Here is a 21403-nt window from a genome sequence, read left to right as displayed (position 1 = left end):
ATACGGAAATGACTCTTGATGAGGAATATTTCTATAAGTTATGATACAAAAAGAGAATCACTAATTACCTCTCATTTATTCTTTCATACGTCCTATAATTCATTTTCCTAATTTATATCGCGAAATTTCAACAAATTGAAAAGAGAAATGAAGATATTTATCAGAAGTGACGTTTCGTTAAGTGTGGAAAATTTTGAAATCTTGATTCTTAGCTAAGATAATTTAAGTTCCATAAATACTTTGCGTCAGAATATGAAATTTTGATTTTGGAAATATCTGAAAGCTTGAAATTTGCATCTCGATCTTGGTCTCAGAATTGAGGCCTATATTAGGAAAAATTGCTTTTTGGGCGAGCACCTTTTAATAGAGCCATTTTTGAAATTAGACCAAATGTGCCCCACTTCCCTCTATATACAAATTTTCATTATAAAATTAGATTTCAAGTTGGAGGACTTTCCTTCTATTAGGGACTCAAGCTTTATGCACTAGACGCACTTACGAATTAAGCCGAGAGACGGCTTAGTGGAAAATGATGGAATTGTAGTTTAACCATTATTTCTAATATAATTACGCTTAGCCGTCTCTCAGCCAATCCTCAGGTTTGTCAAGGCCCTTACTTTATTTTCTTGCACTGAAGGATAATTTCCTCGAAATTTATATTTAAGCTTCAAATACAAAATTACGATCTTCAAAAATAAATATTTGTGCTGTAGGGGAAACTGGAGCACCACCAAACACGGGGTAGCACCAAACACTAATTTGTATTTCTAAACTACTTGGACTATCTCGATTATTGCTTCAGTGGACAAGGATTCCTATAATACTAATAAATTTCAATAAGTCTTGTCTTGGTCTTGGTCAGTGTTTGGTGCTACCCCGTGTTTAGTGGTACCCCAGTTTCTCCTAGACGTTATATAAATCGTTTGAATAAGTTCGAATAATTTTTAGTATAATTTTATAAGAACTCAATTGTAATTTTCATCAAAAGAAGGATATAAAATTCTGTGGGTTGTCCTTGAAATGACCTTTGAGATGTACAACTGTGGTATTTTTTTAAGAAGAACTGTAAATAAAATAAAGCATAGAAAGGTTAGGATTCTTCACTTGTATTAGCGGACTAAGTAAAGCCGGTTGAACAATAAGATTTTTCTTCGCAATTTTCCTCGCTAGAAATTCCATGGACTCATAGTGCAACAGCACAATCTCCACATGCTCCAAATGGCCACAAGATTGCAATTCACATGATGAGCAATTTCCCATAGATAATACATATATGACTTTCATTTACTAAATATCATTTCCTCAATAATAATTTCATGAAACAAATATGCAATATTGGTACAAGTTTCTTGGTCTCTCCTTGCTTTTCATGTCCTCCCACCTCCCACTTTGTTCAAATGTTGGAAGATTTCTGGACTTGTGCTTCCTCAGCGCCCTGTGGCCAGAATTGTGTGCAGGAGACACTTCTATTCGAGAATTGTGTGCTATAATGAGCTTATGACGACAGTCTCATATGTGGGACTGTGGGGGTGTTAGGGGGGTCCAGTTACTGCTGGATGTTGGAACCCGATTGCCAGTGGTGGAGGTGGCTGAGGCTAAATCGGTCTTTCCGCTTTCGGGTGAGTGGTTTTCGCATTTGAGCTGCAAGACAGATTCTGCAGTTGCATGATGGTTTCCACCACCGTAAATGGGTGTCTCCTCCTTGGGCGTTTCTGGGGTAGCTTCACTGGGTGGTGGTGGGTATGTTCTGGAAATTTACCACAAAAATGCCATAAGAATATGTATATTCGGAAAATCTCACCAAGATTTTCCGGAGACCAGACACAAACTGAATATCGCCGAGCAAAAATTCCAAGGGGTATGTAAATTTTAAAGTTATTGATTTTCCACAAATTTGAAAAGTAAATTTGATAAGAAGAAAGCGTAGATCTCTATCAGAGCTAAATAGATTATTGAATTATGCTAAAGTCATTTGAATATTTTTGAGCTTCGTAATTTTTTTTTTCATTTTAGAAGCCAAATACTTACGAGTAGTACGGGAAGGTACGGCTATTTTGAGTTGTGTGACTATAATGATATCCTATTTTTTCGCATATTTCTACAGAAAATTTGGCTTCTCAATTATTTTATTTAGTTCCACGAATGTTTTGTCTTTTCAAATTATATTACATTCAAGCCCTACTTCTTTTAAAAACTTGATCATTCCCGTCGATGATGCATAATATTTTATCCAACTGTAGGGAAAACCGCGCTACCTTAGGACAACTCAAGCAGCGAACAACTCAATATTTTCTCTATGTTTCCAATGGATTTGACCCAGGGCTATTTCTGGGATATTTGAAGCATCGAACTAGCTCATTCATTCATTAAAAACATATCGAAAAGAATGAATTGTTCGAAGCTTAGTTGTCCGAAGGTAGGGCGCTTTCCCCTACGTCCGTTTTTCCATTACACAATACAACCACTTCTGAAGAAGAAACTGTGAGAAAAATCGACTTCCGGTTTTCAGCCACACGATTTTTCCCTATATTTCAGATTCTTTCAGAAAAATATAAGCATTGATAAACCCCTTGGTAAAGCTCTTGCAATAATGTGAAGTAACCGCATTGAATAGTAAAAGAACACAATGCACTTACTCTAGTTCTCCAATTAGGGGTACATATTCGGGTGCTTGATAATGGTAGGAATTCTGAAAGACTCCGTAGTCAGTACCGCTGTGCCAGGTGGAGGAGTACCCGAGGTTAGTGATAGTGGGCGCATTGAGAACGTTCCCATAGAGTTGATGAGAGGGCGACACGGCGGGCGTCGGGTGGTAGACTTGGTATGAGGACGTATAAAGGGGCGTGGGAGATCCACCGGCCGGTTGGTAGCCATCCGCGGGTGTCGCACTGATATATTGATTGTGAGGCGTGAGGTGGTGGGTGGTGTAGCTGCCAGGAGACGATACATAGCCCGGCGAACCACCCGATGGCGTGGGTGATGTAGCCTGAGGAACTGCTAAAAGATCAAGGTATTTCATGATAATTACCTTGTCTCCCCCATTCCGTTACGGTGGTGTGAAATTTACCAGAAGAATAAAAGTATCAATTTTCTCTGTCTCATCAATATTTTATAGAGCCTCATTATGAACAAAATTCACTTTACTGTGACGGGACTATTCATATTTTTTTTTAAATATATTCCCTTTGAATTGCGGATATTCAAAAATAATACTGTCAACGTAATTAGCATAATTCCTTTGTTTAAATAATATATGGTTACGGTGAAAATAAATATTTCTGCTAATAGTATTTCAATGTTTTAATTATTTATGTTGATTTTTTTTACCATGGGAACAGTTGCAACAAATATTTTACTGTTTTTTACACGAAAATAAATTTTACCAATTTTTGAATTTCTGTGGTTTCAAGAAAAGTATATAATAGTGTTATCCCAAACAGTGCTTTTTCATAATTAACCTCTCTTTATATTGGTTCCTGTCACGACTGGAACCAACACAAAGAAAAAAATTGAAAAGTCGATAATGCAGAAGCACTTGAGAACGTTAAAGTGCTAAAAACATGTTCATTTTTCATTGGAATATCACTATAAGGGAAAATTTTAAAGCCTTGGATGTCTAAAGTATCTTACCATTCATTTTTTTATATTTGCATTTTTTATCAGTCTTGACAATATAATGTATCTGAACTCTAATCAAACAGTAATGAATTGGTAATTGAACTCTGAGTAATACTTTTGTTCATAATATTATTTTTTTAATTCTTTGGTAACTCTTGCATAATTTATGATCTAGTTTAAGTACATAGTAAATCATTAGATACTCAAAAATAAAATTATGAACGAAACTGATGTGAGTTGGGGTTGGGGATACTTACCAACGGCAATTGGACTGCTAGGATTCCCTGGATTCCAATACGAAGGCGTACTTGTTGATGGCCAGCTTGCCGGATAACTTGAAAAGACCGACGGAGTGTTTGCTTCAGCTGAAAATATCAAGTTGGAGTTTAATCGATGACTTATTGATTATCTAGGATATTATACCTGAAACTGGTGGTGGCGGTGGAGGGGGCGATGATGTGCTATTAGTTATAGATCTAGGTCTCTGAGTTGTGTACGGTGCATTCCGACTACTTCTACCGGCGTATCTCTCGCACGGGGCAATTGGAGCCTGAGCACTTGAGTAGGATCCATGTGGTAGGAACCAGCCATAGGTGGTATTTTCCCGTGAATATACTACATCCGGACGCTCTTTAGCATCCAGAAAGGCCTTGGCAAAAGGATTGTATTTGATCTTGAGTGATGTTACTTCTTCATTCTGATACGCCGTCACTGCGATAAATTGTGTCTCGGGGAAGGGATAGGTTACCACACGACGCTGTTCCGACCCTACGCGAACTAGGTGCACTCGTGGCTCGTACTTGTGCAAGGAGTTCAGCATGATCTGCAATGGGTTCTTTGAGGCAATTTCATGGATTTAACAGCGGAAAGTGTCTTAAATCTAGGTTCGGATCCTATCTTGTCAATTGAAAATGTTAAATTTGTTACATTTTTGACAGACATTTCAAGAAGGTACGAGTAAGTGAAGCATGAGTCGAATATAAGTGTTGGATTTGGTTGGATTGTATGTAATTAAAACTGTACAGGGACATGAATTTATAAATAAAATAAATTATTCTTTGATTTTATTATTTTTCGTTATTTATGAGACACATGTTGTGAAAGATAATTCGTTAATAGCGACAAATAATTTTCAAATAATCATTTTATTTTGGTCATTTTTGGGTGACCATCCAACTTCCATGGTCGTTACATGCTCCACTTACTTTACATTTGTTAAATAAATATAACTTTCTTGATTTTCAGTTAATAATTAATCCAATACATTAATAAACTATTATATTATCTCCCTTTTCTTTAAAGATCGGTATGTTCGGTGTGTATATTAAAAAATCACAAAGTGAATGAGAACTTGAGCATTTTTTTGCTTCTTTTCAAGCGATAGAATTAAGGAGTGACTAATTTTGAAAGTGTTGCTTAAAAATCCCAAGTTCGACCACTTTTCTAAGTTCTAAAATTCTATACAATTGTTGTTTTTGAAAAGTTTATTGTGCTTACCTGTCCAGAACCGTTGGTTTTATTGGTGAGTTTGACTTTTGCAAATGAAATTGGCTCCTTCATCCAATGTGCCCCAAAATTAGGTGATTCAGGATGGACGTAGATGGGATTGGAAGGAGGTGCTTCTGCCTTACCGCCGGGTACCTGTTCCCCGAACATTAGAAAACGTGGCATTAAAATAATATTTTAGCTCATGATGTGGTGTGGAAAAGCGTCATTAAAAAACATCTTTTGTGTGACTTATCAATTAGCGAGATTTTTGCATTTGTCGCTAATTGATACGGTGTAGTCTTGCAATGTGCCTTTGCTTACCCATTCCCCATTCACATACTTCCAGCGGTGATTGTCGATCTGCACGAATTCTAGGAGGATGGTGTACATAAAGGCCGGATCGAGTCCAGTTGCAGTTACCTTAACCACAGGAAACATACGTCTGAAAGGAATTATGTTGCGTGAGATGATTTCTAGCATTCAGAGGCTTTCTGATTAGCTTCTGGGGATGAGTCAGAAAGCCAGGAGCGTGGGTGGAAAAAGTCTCACGCTGATTAGATGATGTATTTTTGCTTCATGAAGCATTGAAGAACGAAATTATAGTAAGACTGCCAAGTACCCGGCAAATAAATGCATTGGTTTCGTCAATTAACGCCTTGTATTTTCGTCCATTTAACAATTTGTTACTAACAACCATAGAAGAACAATGCAATAATAGTTTAGCTAATGGCAAAAAGGGAACTATTTAGCATCATCATGCATTTTTATCGCTCCAACTCTTCAATATTGGGTGTTGGGACTAAACACTCTATGAAGTGAAATCCCAATCACATTTTGTCTAATATTTATTTTATTTGTTAACCCATTCATGGTCGTTGTGGTATGTGTTTCACAAAATGGAATAACATGGAGCTAATGCTTGAATGGCATTTCAATTCGCTCAAATATTTTTTCTCGCTATTTTTCCATCAACCATCGAAATTGCCAATTACTACAATTTTCCCAGGTTTGTTGTTTTTCTTACTCAATGACGATAGCCACGAAAAAAATTGATGAAGTAAAATAAAATAAAAATAGTATATGAAGCAAGGGTGCTTCTACTAAATATTGCCCTAGTTTTCAAAAAAAAAAGGTAAAAAAAAGTGTTTCTATGAGAACTTTAGACCCTATTCGCTGATTTAACACAAAGATAGAGCAATAATAATATACCACTCATTCGATTTTACAAGGACAAATCCCGAACCATAAATTTACCTTGGCTGAAATAACATTAAAATTTATAAGGGAAGATTACCCCGGATCGGAATGTTAAGAGAAATGCTCGATATTTAGTTGAAAATACAAGCCTCAAAATAATATTTGGTATTAGGTGAGATTCTTAACAATCTCACCTACTATAATCCTAACAAAATTTCATGTCGTCCGATCGACCTCAAACTTGGCCAAAATGTGTTTCGCCACTTCCTGATCACGAATATATATGTGGCTATTTTACGTTCCCGGCCGGCCGGCCGGCTGGCCGGCCGGCCGGCCGGCCGGCCGGCCGCTCTTTGGAGCTTAATAGCTCCTAAACTAAAAAAGATATCGACTTGCGGTTTTCGGCAAAGGTTATATATCGGGTGAAAATTGCAACTTGGTGCATTGACCCCCCACCCCCCACCCCTCCTTCCGCCATTTTGAAGACCCCCCTTTTTTTTTGTTTTCTCAATAGCTCCGCCCCTATGGCATCGAGCGGGCTCAAATTTTAGTATGTTATAGCTGGGCCTTAGAGCTTTCCATCAATACCAAACTTAAGGTCCCCCGACCCCCCTGACCCGAGCTATAAGGGTCCAAAAAAAATTTCTTAAAATGGCCATAACTCCGGTTCTAATTGTCAGAATTTAAAAAGTGAGGGCTTTTTGGAAAGCTCTCGTGAAATGCCACTTCCTATTCTAACATCGCAAGTTCATAAAACCACCGCTAGGGGCGCTATTATTAAAAAGAAAATTTTTAAATCTTATAAGTTAAATAACTCAAAAATTCCATTGTGCATCGGGCTGAAAATTTAGTATGTTGTAGCCGTTGATTATACCTATCAAACAAAAAAACCTTAAGTCGATCTAAAACCCCTGACCCGAGCTATAAGGGGTCAAAGTTCGAACATCGACCGGCCTCTATCTCCGGTTCTAATTAACATAGCGACCTAAATTTTACCTTTTTGGTTTCGTCTCGATGAGCACTTTCAGATGGAAGTTCAAAAAGTCACCATAGGTGGCGCTGTGATAGCGTCAAAATTCATCGAAATTCAAAGTCACTTTTCTCAAAAACGGCATTGTGCAAGTTAATGAAATTTTAGTATGTTGTAGTCCAGTCTAGGACGTTTCCAAAATGGTGCGTATGCGCGCTGTGGTTTCAATAGAACCGGAGATATGAGGGGTCAAAGTTCACGAAATTCAAAAAATCATATCTCCGGTTCTATGTGACCGATTTTGATGAATGAGGGCTTAAACGAAAGATCTCACCAAATGCTACAACTTTCTAGAATATTTGAACTTCGTGGGACCAACACCAGGGGCGCCACAGTCGTAAAACCAATTTCAATATCACATAACCTCAATTATCTCGACTGTCGCTAAACCGATTTTGATGATTACTTCGACATAATTGTAGAGCACATTTGTCTCTACATTTCGTTCATACATCATTTTCCGCTCAGACTACGCTATCACTCCGATTTTGCCGTTTAAGTGTGAAAAAATTGATTTTTCCCATAATAACGCTTTGAAATCACTCAGATGCCAATTTGACTGCCTTTACTCCACAAAGACACTTAAAATAGGGGTTTAAATGGAAAGTCCCGCAAAATACAACAATTCTTTGATATAGTTGAAGTTCAACAAATAACTACTTGGGGCACTCTGGATGAAAAAACGAGTTAAGAAACAAAAAACTTCGATTATCTTGGCTTCTGAGTAATCGATGAGATCATGTTCTATGGGAAAATTATAGAGTACATTCTGGTCTATATTTCACCCATATATCACTTTTCTGTCAGTTCATCCAAATCCTTGATATTTTGGTTTAAATACAAAATTTGTATAATTTCACGAATTTGATTCAAGATAACTGAATGGCGACTCACAATTTCAGCTCTAAATCGAATTTGCATGCACTCCGAGTTAGCTCACGTTAAGAATCTCACCTACATAAGCCGGTTAGGATTATCTGTCCCTTTTTGTGTATACTAATCGGTATAATAGTGAACCATTTAACTATATTTGCGAATTTGAATTTAAAAATTTTACAGTAAATTAATAATAAATAGATGTAGTCGCAACTAAATACTGTGTACATAGTTGCATTGTACGTAAGTAGTGTGATCGTCTGAAATTTAATCAGGTATCTGTGGGAAAATTGGTCTTATAAATTAAATCTGAACTAATGCACTGCATTCTTGTGAAAGTTAAATGGTAAAAAGTAGCTAATAATTTTTAAAAATTCAGTAGAATTGGTGCAACAATATGGTAATAACCTAACGATCCGAGGAACACTGCCGATCGCTGGTGCTCTTCCCTTATTCGCATTTTTTATGTACAGAAAAGGATTGGGGAAAAATAATAAAAAACTCATCCAAAGTAAACTTATGGCTGAAGTTACACCCCTGCTGAATATAATGAGAGATATATCCCCAAAGTTTGGGAAAGGGCATTCCGGAGGTGACTTTACACTCCAGCTTTTAATATACTTTACTCTAATTTTGGGACTTAAGTATGGTCTTGATTGACCGGACGTGGTAGATTGGATCGGTGTACACCATTGAAGACCATTTTTGAGGATGATCTTTATCGGTCCGATCTAATATATCCGTTCGGTGAGGTGAAAACTATCCTTAAGTTCTAGAATTGAAGAAAAGCTTACGAAAAGCAGGAGTGGAATGTCAGTTCCGAAGACCAAAGTCACCCGTATCTACGGTACCGTCGTTGCGGGTGACTTTGCACTCGGGGGGTGACTTTGCACTCTGCTGTTTGTGAGAGTTTGAACAATTCTAGCACTTATTGATAGTCTTCGCCGATCCGGTCTACTATGTCAAAGTATATAGGGATATGTTAAGTACCAAGTAAGGCACAATGATCCTCAAAAGGATTCTTGTAGTTTCAGTAATAGTCAATGAAATCCTAGTATAGGTATTTTGTCAAAAAACAACTCCGCGAAAAAGTTATCTGAAGGTGCAATTCCAAAATCGATTTCAGAGAAGTAAATTGCCCAAATCTATTCTAAATTTATCTGGCTAGAATAATCCACTTCGATTTTGTTCATTATTTTTAGTAAATTCCTTTTTTCACTATAGTCTTCCTAAGAACGCATGATTTATATTATAAAATTGCATATATTGGACTTTCTTAAGCTTTATTATAGAAGTATTTGATCAAAAATTATCCAATTTTTTTTATGACCTAAGAAAAAATGACCGAGATCTACAAGATGGTGTGGTCGCCATCTTGATTTGACGATTCTGTCCGCCATTTTGAATAACTGTCAAAACAAAAAACTTAACCGATTGAGCTGAAATTTTAGTATGTTCTGGCTGATGTCAAGACCTTTTCAGAACATATATAAAATCCGACCTAGGTCAAGCAATTGTCTGGATACTGGGGCTCTAAGTTCAAAATTTTGACATTTTCATTAATACAGAACTACGGAGAGCTTCTTTTATCGAAACCATGACAAAAAAGGCAGTATTATCGTTAGGCGATGAGATCTAAATTACAAACAAAAAGAAAAGTAATGTTTTTCTTTATAACAGCATATTATTTGAAGATCTGAAAAACTTTTGCAAAGATGAAGAAATAAAAAAAATAAATAAATGCACTTTTCATTTTTTTTTTAATTATGTAAGAGTAAATAAATATATAAAATAAAAGCCTCAACCATTTCTAATGGTTACTGAGGCATTTCGTTTAGGTTTTAAAATTCAGGATTAGAAAATAAAGATCGCCAAAATATGAATATTTCAAATCTTTAAACTTTGAGCCTCTGTATCAAAGTAAATACTTGACGTAGACCGGAACATAGATACGTTCTGAAAAGGTCTTGATATCAGCTACAACATACTAAAATTTCAACCTAATTGGACCTGTTTTAGATTTTGACAGTTATTCAAAATGGCGGACAGAAACGTCAAATCAAGATGGCGATCATGTCATCTTGTAGATCTCATGCATCTTACCCTTGGATGTGAAGATCTTCATTGTCGTTTATTATCAGAAATTATTGATTTTTTAGTATTTATTAAAAAGTGCAAAGTCACCCGCACCTTATCCCCAGTGCAAGCCTTTTTTCTTGATTTTTTTAAACATAGTAAAATTTTATAAAATTAATGCTAGTGGCACAAAATCCATTCATTAACAACTGAATACAAATAATTTTACTCAAAAACCCCCCTCCCTTCACTTTAACCATCCACTTTTATTGGGCAAAGTTGAAAAACAGCGAAAAAACGTGCAAAGTCACCCGCAACGACGGTACCCAAGAAATCAGAATTCTAAAGTTTAGAAACAGTAATAGAAACACATGGTTATTATGAAGATTTTCTCTATTCGGTTAGTCCGTGTTTGAGCTTAGTTGAAATTATGACTTAAATTGTAGAGGGAGTGGGATAATCTTGATATAGGGATTTTTTATCTCCATTAAGAATGGAACTTAGCCTTATCATAATCTACTTTAGTTCCAGATTTGATTAATAAAACCAAATTATATCATAGTAAGGTGCAGTTCCATAATATAAGAATAGAAAAAAGCCCTATTTCATCATTGCAAGAGATGTAAATGGAGAGTTTAAGCCGTATCAGACCATATAGGGACGGTAGATGAGTTCAAGAATGATATTAAATGCGTATGTAGCGAATTGAGCAAAAAACTCTTCATAAATTGGTTTTAAATATAGTTGAAAGACTTATTGTTCCCATAAAGGATAAGGAATCAAGTTCTAATTATATTAGAATCTTTCTCATTGATCAGTTTTTATTTACTTTTATTTAAAAAAAATCAACATTGTCAATATTTGAATTTCGTTCATAAATCACCCAAAAATTTGATATTTTGGCTGGCGTGCACTCACGAACGTAAATGCACATGGGGCACTACCTTAAAGTGTTGTTGGATAGGTCTACAAAATAATATTAGGTCGATCCGACTTACACACCACCCACATCACCTACTTATAGTTCCGTCCCTATTTGAATTTCGCTCACTGTATATTCTAACAGCGGCTGCTGTGCTATAAAATCCTTGAGGATTTCTTTAGAAATAATTATTAAAGGAACACATGAAATCCGTATTAATTACATGATTATTATTTCCCCCAATCCGTAAAATATGAAGTCACATCTGAACACTTGATTTTTCATGAATAGAGGATTTAGTTTGGTGAGGTTTTTAAAATATTTAAGTGAATAAATGCCCTGCGTTGTGATTGGACAATCAATTAAATGACTCTTTAAGCTGACTTTTTAACATAATGATCGAAAGACTCTTATCAAGCATTGTATTTGCCAGGGGTCGCATATCAGGAGAGCTTTTCCAGAAAAAATACATATTACTCGACTCCAAATATTCACCAATATTTTTATCACTATGTCCGTTGGGAGATCGAAGATAGTTTTAGGATGCCTCACATTACTAGCCATTTTCATTTTTTAATGCTTTTCGAAAGTAAAATATCATGATTCTTTTTCACAAAACTTTATGGAATTCTTTAATAGTTTTTCAAATCGTAACAATAATTTTTTTGTTTGATTTTTAAAAATTTAGATTTTCTGCCAAATCCACACCAACCCAACTTTTCTTTTAAATGAACTTTTGTTTTTTTGTAATAGGAGGAATTGTCGGGTTCATGGATCCCGATGGATCATGAGGTTCATGGATTCTTAGGGTTTTCTAAAAAGTATAATGTACTAAAAAAACATAACTTCTGCTATTACTTCCTTGCGAAGACACCCGGTACAAATTGCATTCCTTGTCCTCTGGCACCATGGTATTGAACAATTACATAACTTTATTCATTAAAACAATTCTTGGAGCATAGAAAGTAGAAGTCATGCACAAGTTCTAGCTTTGGAGAATACTCGAGCAATCTGCAAAGCTGGGATACTTTGTCACCCCTTTTTTCTTTTAATCTTTTTCTATATTAAAAGCTCCCTAAAGTGTTATACGACAGTTATGAAACAGGTAATAGAGAATTAAGATATTCTACGGAGGTAGAATGTCTGGAAATTACATTTTCACGACTTACCTCCCATTCTTCGTGACAATCATCTCGTTGGTGAGATTCTGGAATCGCAGCCACAATTCTCGGTCATCCAGAGTCACGTTCAAATTGCGCTCAATGTCCGGACTGCGATTGTTATGTGATCCAGAAGTACTGGAAGTAGCCCCTGCGTTTGCACCATTGAGGGGTTCAATCGCAGACAAAATGTGCGATGTGGCCATAACTCCTGCTCCGCTGTGATGTCATGGGCAAAAGAGAACAAATTTATAGCACAAACTTGAGCCATGGACTAAAATGCAGCAGAAGAAATATTATTATTTTTTTTTTAACAAAAAAATGTCCGACACATGCAAAAAGTTTCCACAGAGGGACATCGCTCAACCGTCATGATTTGAGCGGTTGAATATATGTACAAAAAATTTTCTAATATTTAATAATTCACTCGTCTGTCTCATTCAACAAATTTACACTCCAGTTGGATGGAAAGCTTCATCCTTCTCGGCCCCAGTATAATACTATTTATTGAGCAAATATTCAGCTAGAGATTATGTATTCAGAGATGAGATTTTGTAGCGCGCGGTGCGGAAAAAGTGGAAAAGAGTGGTATTTGAACACGATTTGCGTGGCTTTTCTCCTCATCGTCAATGACTTTTTGGTGGATGACGGATGAAAATTGTACTATTCTTGTATCCCATTGTTCCGTGCATATAGGAAACCCAAGGATTTACTCATACAATTTTCACATAATTCAGAACAATTGACACAAATACCCGAGACAATTTTCCAGAGATTCACAGGAAAAGTGGGATTTGTAGCTCCAAAAGACAGAGCGCTGTTTTTCGATGGTGAAGGAGCTTTAGGATTATTGAATTTTAAATCAAGAAAAATTTTAAGATTACTGGATGGTCATAAATTAGGATTTCATCGAAATATTCCAGTTAAAATACTGCACTCTCAATAAAATGCTTAAAAAAGAAAAAAATCTAGTGGGAAGTGGGGCACCTTTGAATTGGGGCACCTTTGTATTTGGGCAGCTTTGAAATTGGGCTTTTTTCTCCTATTTTAAAATTGTAAATGAGCCTTATCAAAATACAATTGAGTTTCACAACTGGTTTGAAAAGGTGAATTATATCATGATAAGGTTCATTTTCAAACCTGAACCAATTCATAGGTGCCCCACTTTTCTTAGGGGAGATCAAGGCAATTTAAGTCAGCAAATGATTTTTTTTTCCTTTTAAATTTGTGAAAATCATATTTGAATCACATTTTCAATGATTAATTTTTCCGCGGTCTCCCCCTTTACATATATTTTACGATTTAATGAATTTCTTATCCGTCATCAAAAGGTCTCACTGATTATTTATCTCAAATTCTCAAATAATGCTTGAATTATTTTGAGCAATATTCGGAGAAAATCGGAATTATTAAGTATGTGCATTATAAATTATTGAGTAATTTAATAAAAAAAAACAAAAAGTTATAAGAAAGTTAATTGCGCAACAATTTTCATCGCCAATATCCTTTCTATTCTGATATTTTTTTCTCAAGTTTCATTTATCGAGTTTGAATAGTTGAAAAAAGAAAAATTAAATAAAAATTCCCAAAACTTTTCACAAGTTCTCATTTTCTCCAAAGTTCAGAATTTTCCAAGAAGTTTACAAAGAAAGTTAAACCAATATGTCTTAATTATAATGAATATTTAATTTAAATATAATCAATATTGTATCTTCTCTGGAAAAGATCGGGTTTTTGATTATCAGTCGCTTTGATTGACGATACTTTATTTAAAATAAATTTGATAATTAACTTAGTTTCGCAAATTTAAAAATAACTGAACCATGGAGAAATTTCTGATTCATTTATCTTAAAAAAAAGACTTAAGACGAAAATTGAGATAAACTGTGTTTCTATCGTTCATGTCTCAGCTGAATTATTTGTTTATAGCATTGAGTTTCTCAAAGATTTTTTTTTCTAAATGCTGCGAAAATGCTGTTTTTCTTAGATTCTAGAAAAAAAACAAATATGTAAATTATAATGTAGTCTTTCAAAATTTAAAGTAAGAGCACATGAACATTTTTTGAAATTATTTTTTACTGAAGGAATTCAGTAAAAGTTTAACAGTTAAAAGTTTAACTGAATATTAAAAAATTGTAGGACTGTAGGAAAAACAATTTTCTAAATATTTTAAGTTACGAAAAATTGTGCAATTGATTTAAATAAAAAATATGGCTAATGCCCAGATAATTAAAACATGTTGAACAATTCTCTTTCTTTAAAAATTTACTTATCGTTAAGAATTTTGTTTCGAAGTTTTACGCGTACAATAGAAAATACTTTTGCTTTTCGAGGGTTTTTACATTTAGAAAAAAGAATATTTAACTTTTAAAAAACATATAAAAGCAGTACATGAACAATATTTTACTTCTGAACGGAGTACCAGTTCGTTCGCTGTGCAAAAAAATGAAGAAAATTAGCCCCTAACTAAATTCCAAAACTGATGCATAAGAAGGTTGAGGATTTTGTGATAAAAATCCTAAAGAAAAGACCAGCCAAGCACCACAAGACACGATAAGTATCGAAAGTTCTCGTGAAATTGTGTGTTTGATTCACAGGATTTGATCAACAGATCCCGACGCTCATCGGAAGGATAGATTGCCCTAAATAAACCAGCTTAATATTTTACTTCTGGGACTTGATTTACGGACACTTTTAAAAAATTGTATCTTGGTCAATCATCGCAGAAAAAATGATAACTTATGATAAACATATTTTATCAGAAAATATATGCTTTAATTTTCTGGCAGACTTATTTTATGCAATACAGCTAAATCAAGGTAATAATAAATCATTAGTTCAAGCACAAGATATTCCTATCTAAAGTAATTGTGCAAAATGTCAGTGAAATCGGAGTATTCACATTTAAACACTCGGCTTTTCGTAAGCTTTTCTTTAATTATAGCACTTGAGCATGGTCTTAAGAGGCAATCTCTTAGTGCCCTAATGGTATTTAGAAGATCCTTAAGTGGTTGAATTAAAGAAAAGCTTCCTATAAAAAAGGTGTTAGGTCATTCGCATTTATCGTGCGCCGATCGACTTCAAAAGCAGAATTTTATGCAATAGATTCTTAAACTTAATGCTTTCCACTGGTATGGCAGGGCATAATGGCAAAATTTCCAAAGGACTTATCTTTCAGAGTTTTATTCCGATTGGTTTCAAAATTGGAAAATATATTCTTGAGATGTTTAAAGTTTAAATAAACCTTAGATAGCGTTTAAAACTTTTCTTTCAGAAAAGAAATTAAATGTTATTTGTTTGTTTTGAAAATAAAAAACTTCTTGACATGTATTTGGATTAATTTCAGGAATTGGGTTAAACTTTTAGTTTGAATTTCGCTTAAATACATTTCAATAAGAACTGTTGAGCTTATTTACTGAGCATCTTTATTATCAGTATCTCGCAGATAAATTGTGCTAAATTCGTAAGTTTCTGGGCACTACTGTCTAGTCAGAAAAACTCGGTGTTTGAAGGTTTTCTTTGTGGAAATTTTGCAGGATTTTTCCTAAGGCTACCCTGGGTAGTTCCAATGAGTCAGATGGTGACATGGCCACGACGCACGAGGGACTCTCTGTATTTGCTGGCGTGACTTTTTTGCGCGCTCTGGCCCCGTGTTTGTGGACAAATCGTGTCTGAATTATTAAGAAACAATCAAATACAGCCACTCTTGGATCAATTGACAGAGATGGTTGCTGGATAGGTGGTCCAGGCTGTATGAGTGAGATGGGTATTAGTTGGACCAGTCAGCCAGCAGAAAAAATGGGAGAATTATTTCAGAAAAATCGAAAATAAATTCAAGAGAAAAACATCATTTACCACACGCCGTGGACTTTATTAAGATTCTGTTTATTTTCCTCATTTATTCGTGACTTTTATGTTTATGGATCATGTGTACAGTTTGCCGAGTGATGTGGAGACGCATTTGTATTTCGTCTTATTTTATTTCTTCACTCTTGACTTAATATTTAAAATCATACATTCCCTGGAAACCGTTCTCTCTGTGTACATAGTACATATTTATTGTAAAATGGACGCGGATGGGGAGTCTTGGGCAATGGCTGGAGTCACTGACGACATCGGACTTTTTTACATGTCCAACAACATTCCACCATTGAGATTTTGTGATGGCCAAAGTGCCTTGAAGTTCAATTTGTTGCCTTTGGATGAGCTTTCGTGCTCTCCAATCGCAATTGATGATAATGGGAAGTGTGCCTAGGTTTTGATACCAAATTGACATTTTCAGCTGAAAAGGTGAAATATGATTGAATAATGTCACAAGAAACATTATTCCAAGGGTTATGGAAAAATTGCGGTGAAGGTGAGAAGAAAGAAATTTGTAGATGACGAAATGCGTGCTGGTAACAATTTTGTTGTATGCCATAAAAGAATCTCTTTGAGGGAGCCACGAAAAAGATGTTCTTCAGGCAGCTCCCTAGTACAATAATAATAAAGTCATTAAAAGCATCTCTGAAGACGGGTGTTTTGCTGCATTGGAGCCTCCACCGACGGTCCAATAAATCCACAATAAGCGATACAGACCATATCGTTAAGTATGAACACAGATCGAAATCATTTGCAAAGTTCTAATGTATTTTAAAATTGTTAAGAATTTCTAAATTTTCCTTTTAAATGCACATAACTTTGTGATAATTTTTTTCAATTTGAAGCTTTGAAAGGCTTTATTTATTTGCTATGAGATGTATAAAGGACGAATGGTAAGCTATAGCGACTTTAAAGTTTCAAAGGATGTATTTTCAGGAAAACCTTCACAGAGCTAGGATTGGAGCTCCTAATTAATATTACCGTATGTTTAAGTATCTTTTAACTATTATTATTTAATCCGCCAATATGAAACTCTAGGAAATGGCTTTAGAAGCGCATTCATTTTTAAGATTGAGGAAGAAGAGTGAAAAATTACTGGAAGTTAATGGAAAAAAGTATGCGTTCAGCCGCATTTTGCCATGAAAACTTCATCGTTGGCAAAATTTTAACAAAAATATTGCAAAAATATTGTAATATCAGGACAATTTGATACTACTGAAAAACAAAATTTCCTTGACAAACTTTCTAAACTTGTTTGTGAAGATTTAATACAAATGATAAAAACTTATTTCATCAAATTGATATCATTTTAGAAAAATATGAAATATCTATGTGATCTATCTGTTATTATTTCAAATTTATGAAAAAAATAATTTTTATATTGAGAAATAAATGGCTTTTAATTATACAAAGTGCATTTTGTATCACTAAATTCACTAAATTAATTGAGATAAATTAAGTGATTAATCAATACAACAAATTCTTCATTCTATTAGTTTAAGAATAAGGCTCTAGGTGGACGTGGGGCTATTTTGAACTGTGAAGTTAGATTGATATACAATTTTTTCGCATATTTCTGAAGAAAGCAGGGCCTTGCAATTATTTTATTTAGATCCACAATTGTTTTGTATATCTAAATTACATTACATTATAGCCAAGTTTCTTCCAGAAAATACAAATACAAAATACAAAGAAGTATGCGAAAAAATCGCATATCAATGAAGCCGCAAAGCTCAAAATAGCCCCACCTCCCCCTAGGGTCCTATTCTATCAATTATTGAAAAACTTAACTGTTCTATCTTTCGCCTGAAAATAAAATATATTGCGAGGTTCAAATACGAAACGTTTTGCGGAAAAATTCTGCTGTAATTTTCAATCTCATTTATGGTTGATCATTTTTCAGTATTTCAAATTTATGTGGCTATCAAAACCTAAATAATTTTCCTACGTTTTAATAATTTCATTCATAATTTCATCATTGACAAAATTTTGAATTTTTCCAATAGAATCTTTGCAAAGTTGGTTTTTAGATAAATTTTTGATAAATAAATTTAAAGCGAGACATTAAAAAATACTTATAATTTGCAAGTATAATTAAATTTAGAACTTTTAGTCACTTATTTAAAGGTGAATTTTCATTAAATACGAAATTAACCAGTCAGAATCAAAATACAACAGGCTAATTAAATTGATAATTAATCGATAATTTTCTTGAATCTCATTTTGCGTATAAAATTCTTTCAAATGTTGAACGTTTCGATTAATTTTAAAAATTTCATATGGAAAATACAATAATTTTCGTAATTTTTTTTAATGATGATTTTATTTGAAACAATCTGTATTAAAGTTACAATAAGTTTCTTCTATGGCCAACGATAAAAAACAAAATGACACGAGAGGATCCGTCCTTCAACAAAATCCAACTATAAATTAACTTTAGTAATGAACAAATTACAAATTAACTTCTGTAATGAAATATTATATTCATTTATTGCAATGAATTGCGGTGCGTCTCCCGCCGACTTCACTACTTATTCAATTATTAAACTCTTCAAAATTGTAAAAATGTCTATATGTTTTGAATTTCAAAATAGGTTTGTCTCGGATGATCATTAAATACTTTAAATGATCGATATGTATATGTTTTAGTATAAAATTTCGTTAGGAATAATTTTAGAGTTGAAAAATTGGTGTGTTTAGTCTTGTGTCTAGTCCAATTAGGGTAAGATGGGGTAATTAGGAATCATGTCTATTTTGGAATTTTCAGATTTTCTCATAGTTTTAGATGGTCAAAGTGAAAAAGAAAACCAAGAACAAATACAAGACTTTATATTCGAGACTACTTTTTTGTTGTTTTTTTTCCTTTTGGCATCTAAAACTGTTAGGAAATCTCATCCCACTCAACTTTTCACGAATTTAAATTTGTGTTCGTAATTGACGGTACAGTCTCTATGAGAGAGACTTCTTTTACCAAATCTCACACGGTGGACCAGCAAAAGTGCCTTAAACGCCGTGGATGAGTTTATGAGGCATGGGAAAAAGTGAATTAAAGTTCAGGGAGTGAGGCTTGGGATAAAATTGGCAAATTCACACCAACAAAAAGTCACTCATCTCTCAATTGAGCATTGCTATAGTCCACTTACCGCTCACTTGAGCTGAAGGATGATGGCAAAAAGAACTCAGATTCTCTGATTCTTTTATAGCTCTTGGAGGGCTGTTCGATGTGGTGTCAATTTCTGGGGCTTTTTCCTCTCTGGTGAAGGAGATTAGGTTGAGAAAAAAAAGCTCAGTGGGATATCCCTTCGTGCACCAGCTGGAATGTTGATTGATCACACAAATACCACACAGGAGGATTTGCTATATGGCCAATGTTTATAAATCACATAATAAAGACGATTAGGACTTGATTAGCAAAACTGTTAATGTGTCCGAAGTGGTAATGGCAACATGAAGCAACACAAAATGTATTTAAGCACACAGTAATTAATTAGTACAAGTTTGTCAAATATTTTCTTTTATAAATATTACACAAAAAGCGCGGGTGTCGTGTGAAAAAACCACCTATTTTCCCACAATCATCACCACTATTTATCGCAGACCATTGAGAACTCCGCGTGTGCCAAAATTATCGCAGTCTCCAGAAAAGTTTCCTCTTTAATAGACACGCAAATTACTTTTCCTAGATTAAGAAAAATAGCCAACCCAACACTAACTTGGCGAAACTGTAACAATTTACACAATATGAAGACAAAAACTCCCACAATTGACACTGTCCACAGTGCTTAGCACAAGAGATTTTTCCTCAAAGGAAACCACACAAAAAAAAGCCAACACTTTTGTTAAATACACATCACCAATAAAAAGACATAAATTGTCTTTTTAATGCCGGACGAAATTTAAACAGTTTTCTGTTAATTCAAGCAATTATTAGATTTTTTTTGATGCACCAGCGCTAAGTGCCGCGCTTAAGTTCGCACTCAAACGCCAATTGAACAAAACAATATAGTTCAGCTTTAATGTCCAATTTGTCCAAGAGATGCTCCGACCATTTTTCCCTCCCCCGAGATCACTCATGACTGAACAAATATCAGGTGAGTACCTGTATTGGTGCCATTGGCCATCCTGCTCTCACTTATAGGTGATGAGGTCTGGAGTAGTAAGTTCCAGTGGTCGGATTGTGCAAGAGAAGAGGCTGGACAGAACGAACTGAGGTTGCCCGGAGCACTGTTTCGGTATATCACATTCACATTCGACACGATCTTCTTACCTGATTGTGGATCTTCAGCACCGTGACCATTGGTCAGTTGATGCAGTGACGTCAAGGAGTCAGGGATGGACCACCTTTTGAAGCTGGAAAAGCTTGGATCTTAAGAATGTTTATAAGAAATCAAACAACTTACGTTGCTATGCTAACTTATTTTATGTGCTACATTTTTATATAAGTTACATAAATTCTAAAATTTGTATGAAGCTTCCCTAATACCCCTAATGTGGCCTCTACACATTAGAGAATTTATGTCCATATTGAAGAGTTTTTCCTACACAAGCGTAATGAATTTGCTTCAATATGGACATCAATTTCTCTAGTGTGTAGAGGCTATAAGACTTTAGAACTATTTCGAAAATCAATCAATATTCTCGGCACATCTTTCAATTAATATAATTAAGTAAATACAGAAACCCTAATCACATATAATTATACAAAGTGAATTCATTAATGAACAATGAATCATCTAAAAAACAGTATACATTTTTAGAATACACAATTTATACAATAAATTTCCAGAGTTTATTCAGTAAAAAACGATTTTATTTAATTAAAAAGTCAAAATAGTAAAACAAATTTCATTTTGGTGAGTAAAATATTCTATATGAATAAGTAAATTGTGTTGAATTGTTTTGAAATACCTTGAAATCCTAGCTATGATTACGAAGAAATTTTCTGATTTCCGCGATTATTGTATTCTTACTAAATAGGATTTTTTTTAAATGTATATTTACATAAATAATTGCTTATTCTATGACCAAATTTTATTAAATAAAAGATGCTATTTATTTTGTGGAATTGAAATCTTTGAAGACTGATCATTAGTTGATAAACGATATCATATGAGGTTGTTATTGATATTGTACTGAAAAATAATTCAAGAAACAAATTCTAGAAAATTAAAAAAA

General features: G+C 34.4%; 1 protein-coding gene across 3 annotated transcripts; it reads right to left on the bottom strand.

Annotated features, from left to right (window-relative positions):
• Positions 1-1263: 1263 nt before the first annotated feature.
• LOC129798788 (T-related protein) lies at positions 1264-20555 on the bottom strand. 3 transcript variants are annotated; one of them, XM_055842133.1, is made up of 8 exons: positions 19372-20555; positions 12377-12586; positions 5428-5548; positions 5116-5259; positions 4042-4453; positions 3876-3983; positions 2637-2997; positions 1264-1747 (listed from the first exon to the last, which is right to left on the bottom strand). In XM_055842133.1, the coding sequence occupies exons 2-8, from the start codon at positions 12571-12573 to the stop codon at positions 1510-1512; spliced, it is 1581 nt and encodes a 526-aa protein (XP_055698108.1). In that variant the 5' UTR covers positions 12574-12586; positions 19372-20555; the 3' UTR covers positions 1264-1509. The 3 variants fall into 3 exon arrangements, with proteins under 3 accessions (XP_055698108.1, XP_055698110.1, XP_055698111.1); XM_055842135.1 differs by having other exon boundaries at positions 2637-2994; XM_055842136.1 differs by having other exon boundaries at positions 4042-4441.
• Positions 20556-21403: the final 848 nt, after the last annotated feature.

This window comes from Phlebotomus papatasi, chromosome 1, assembly GCF_024763615.1.
Source record: "Phlebotomus papatasi isolate M1 chromosome 1, Ppap_2.1, whole genome shotgun sequence".
Lineage (NCBI taxonomy): Eukaryota > Metazoa > Arthropoda > Insecta > Diptera > Psychodidae > Phlebotomus > Phlebotomus papatasi.
The sequence above is the reverse complement of the archived record's forward strand: the minus strand, read 5'-3'. Positions and strand labels throughout refer to the sequence as shown.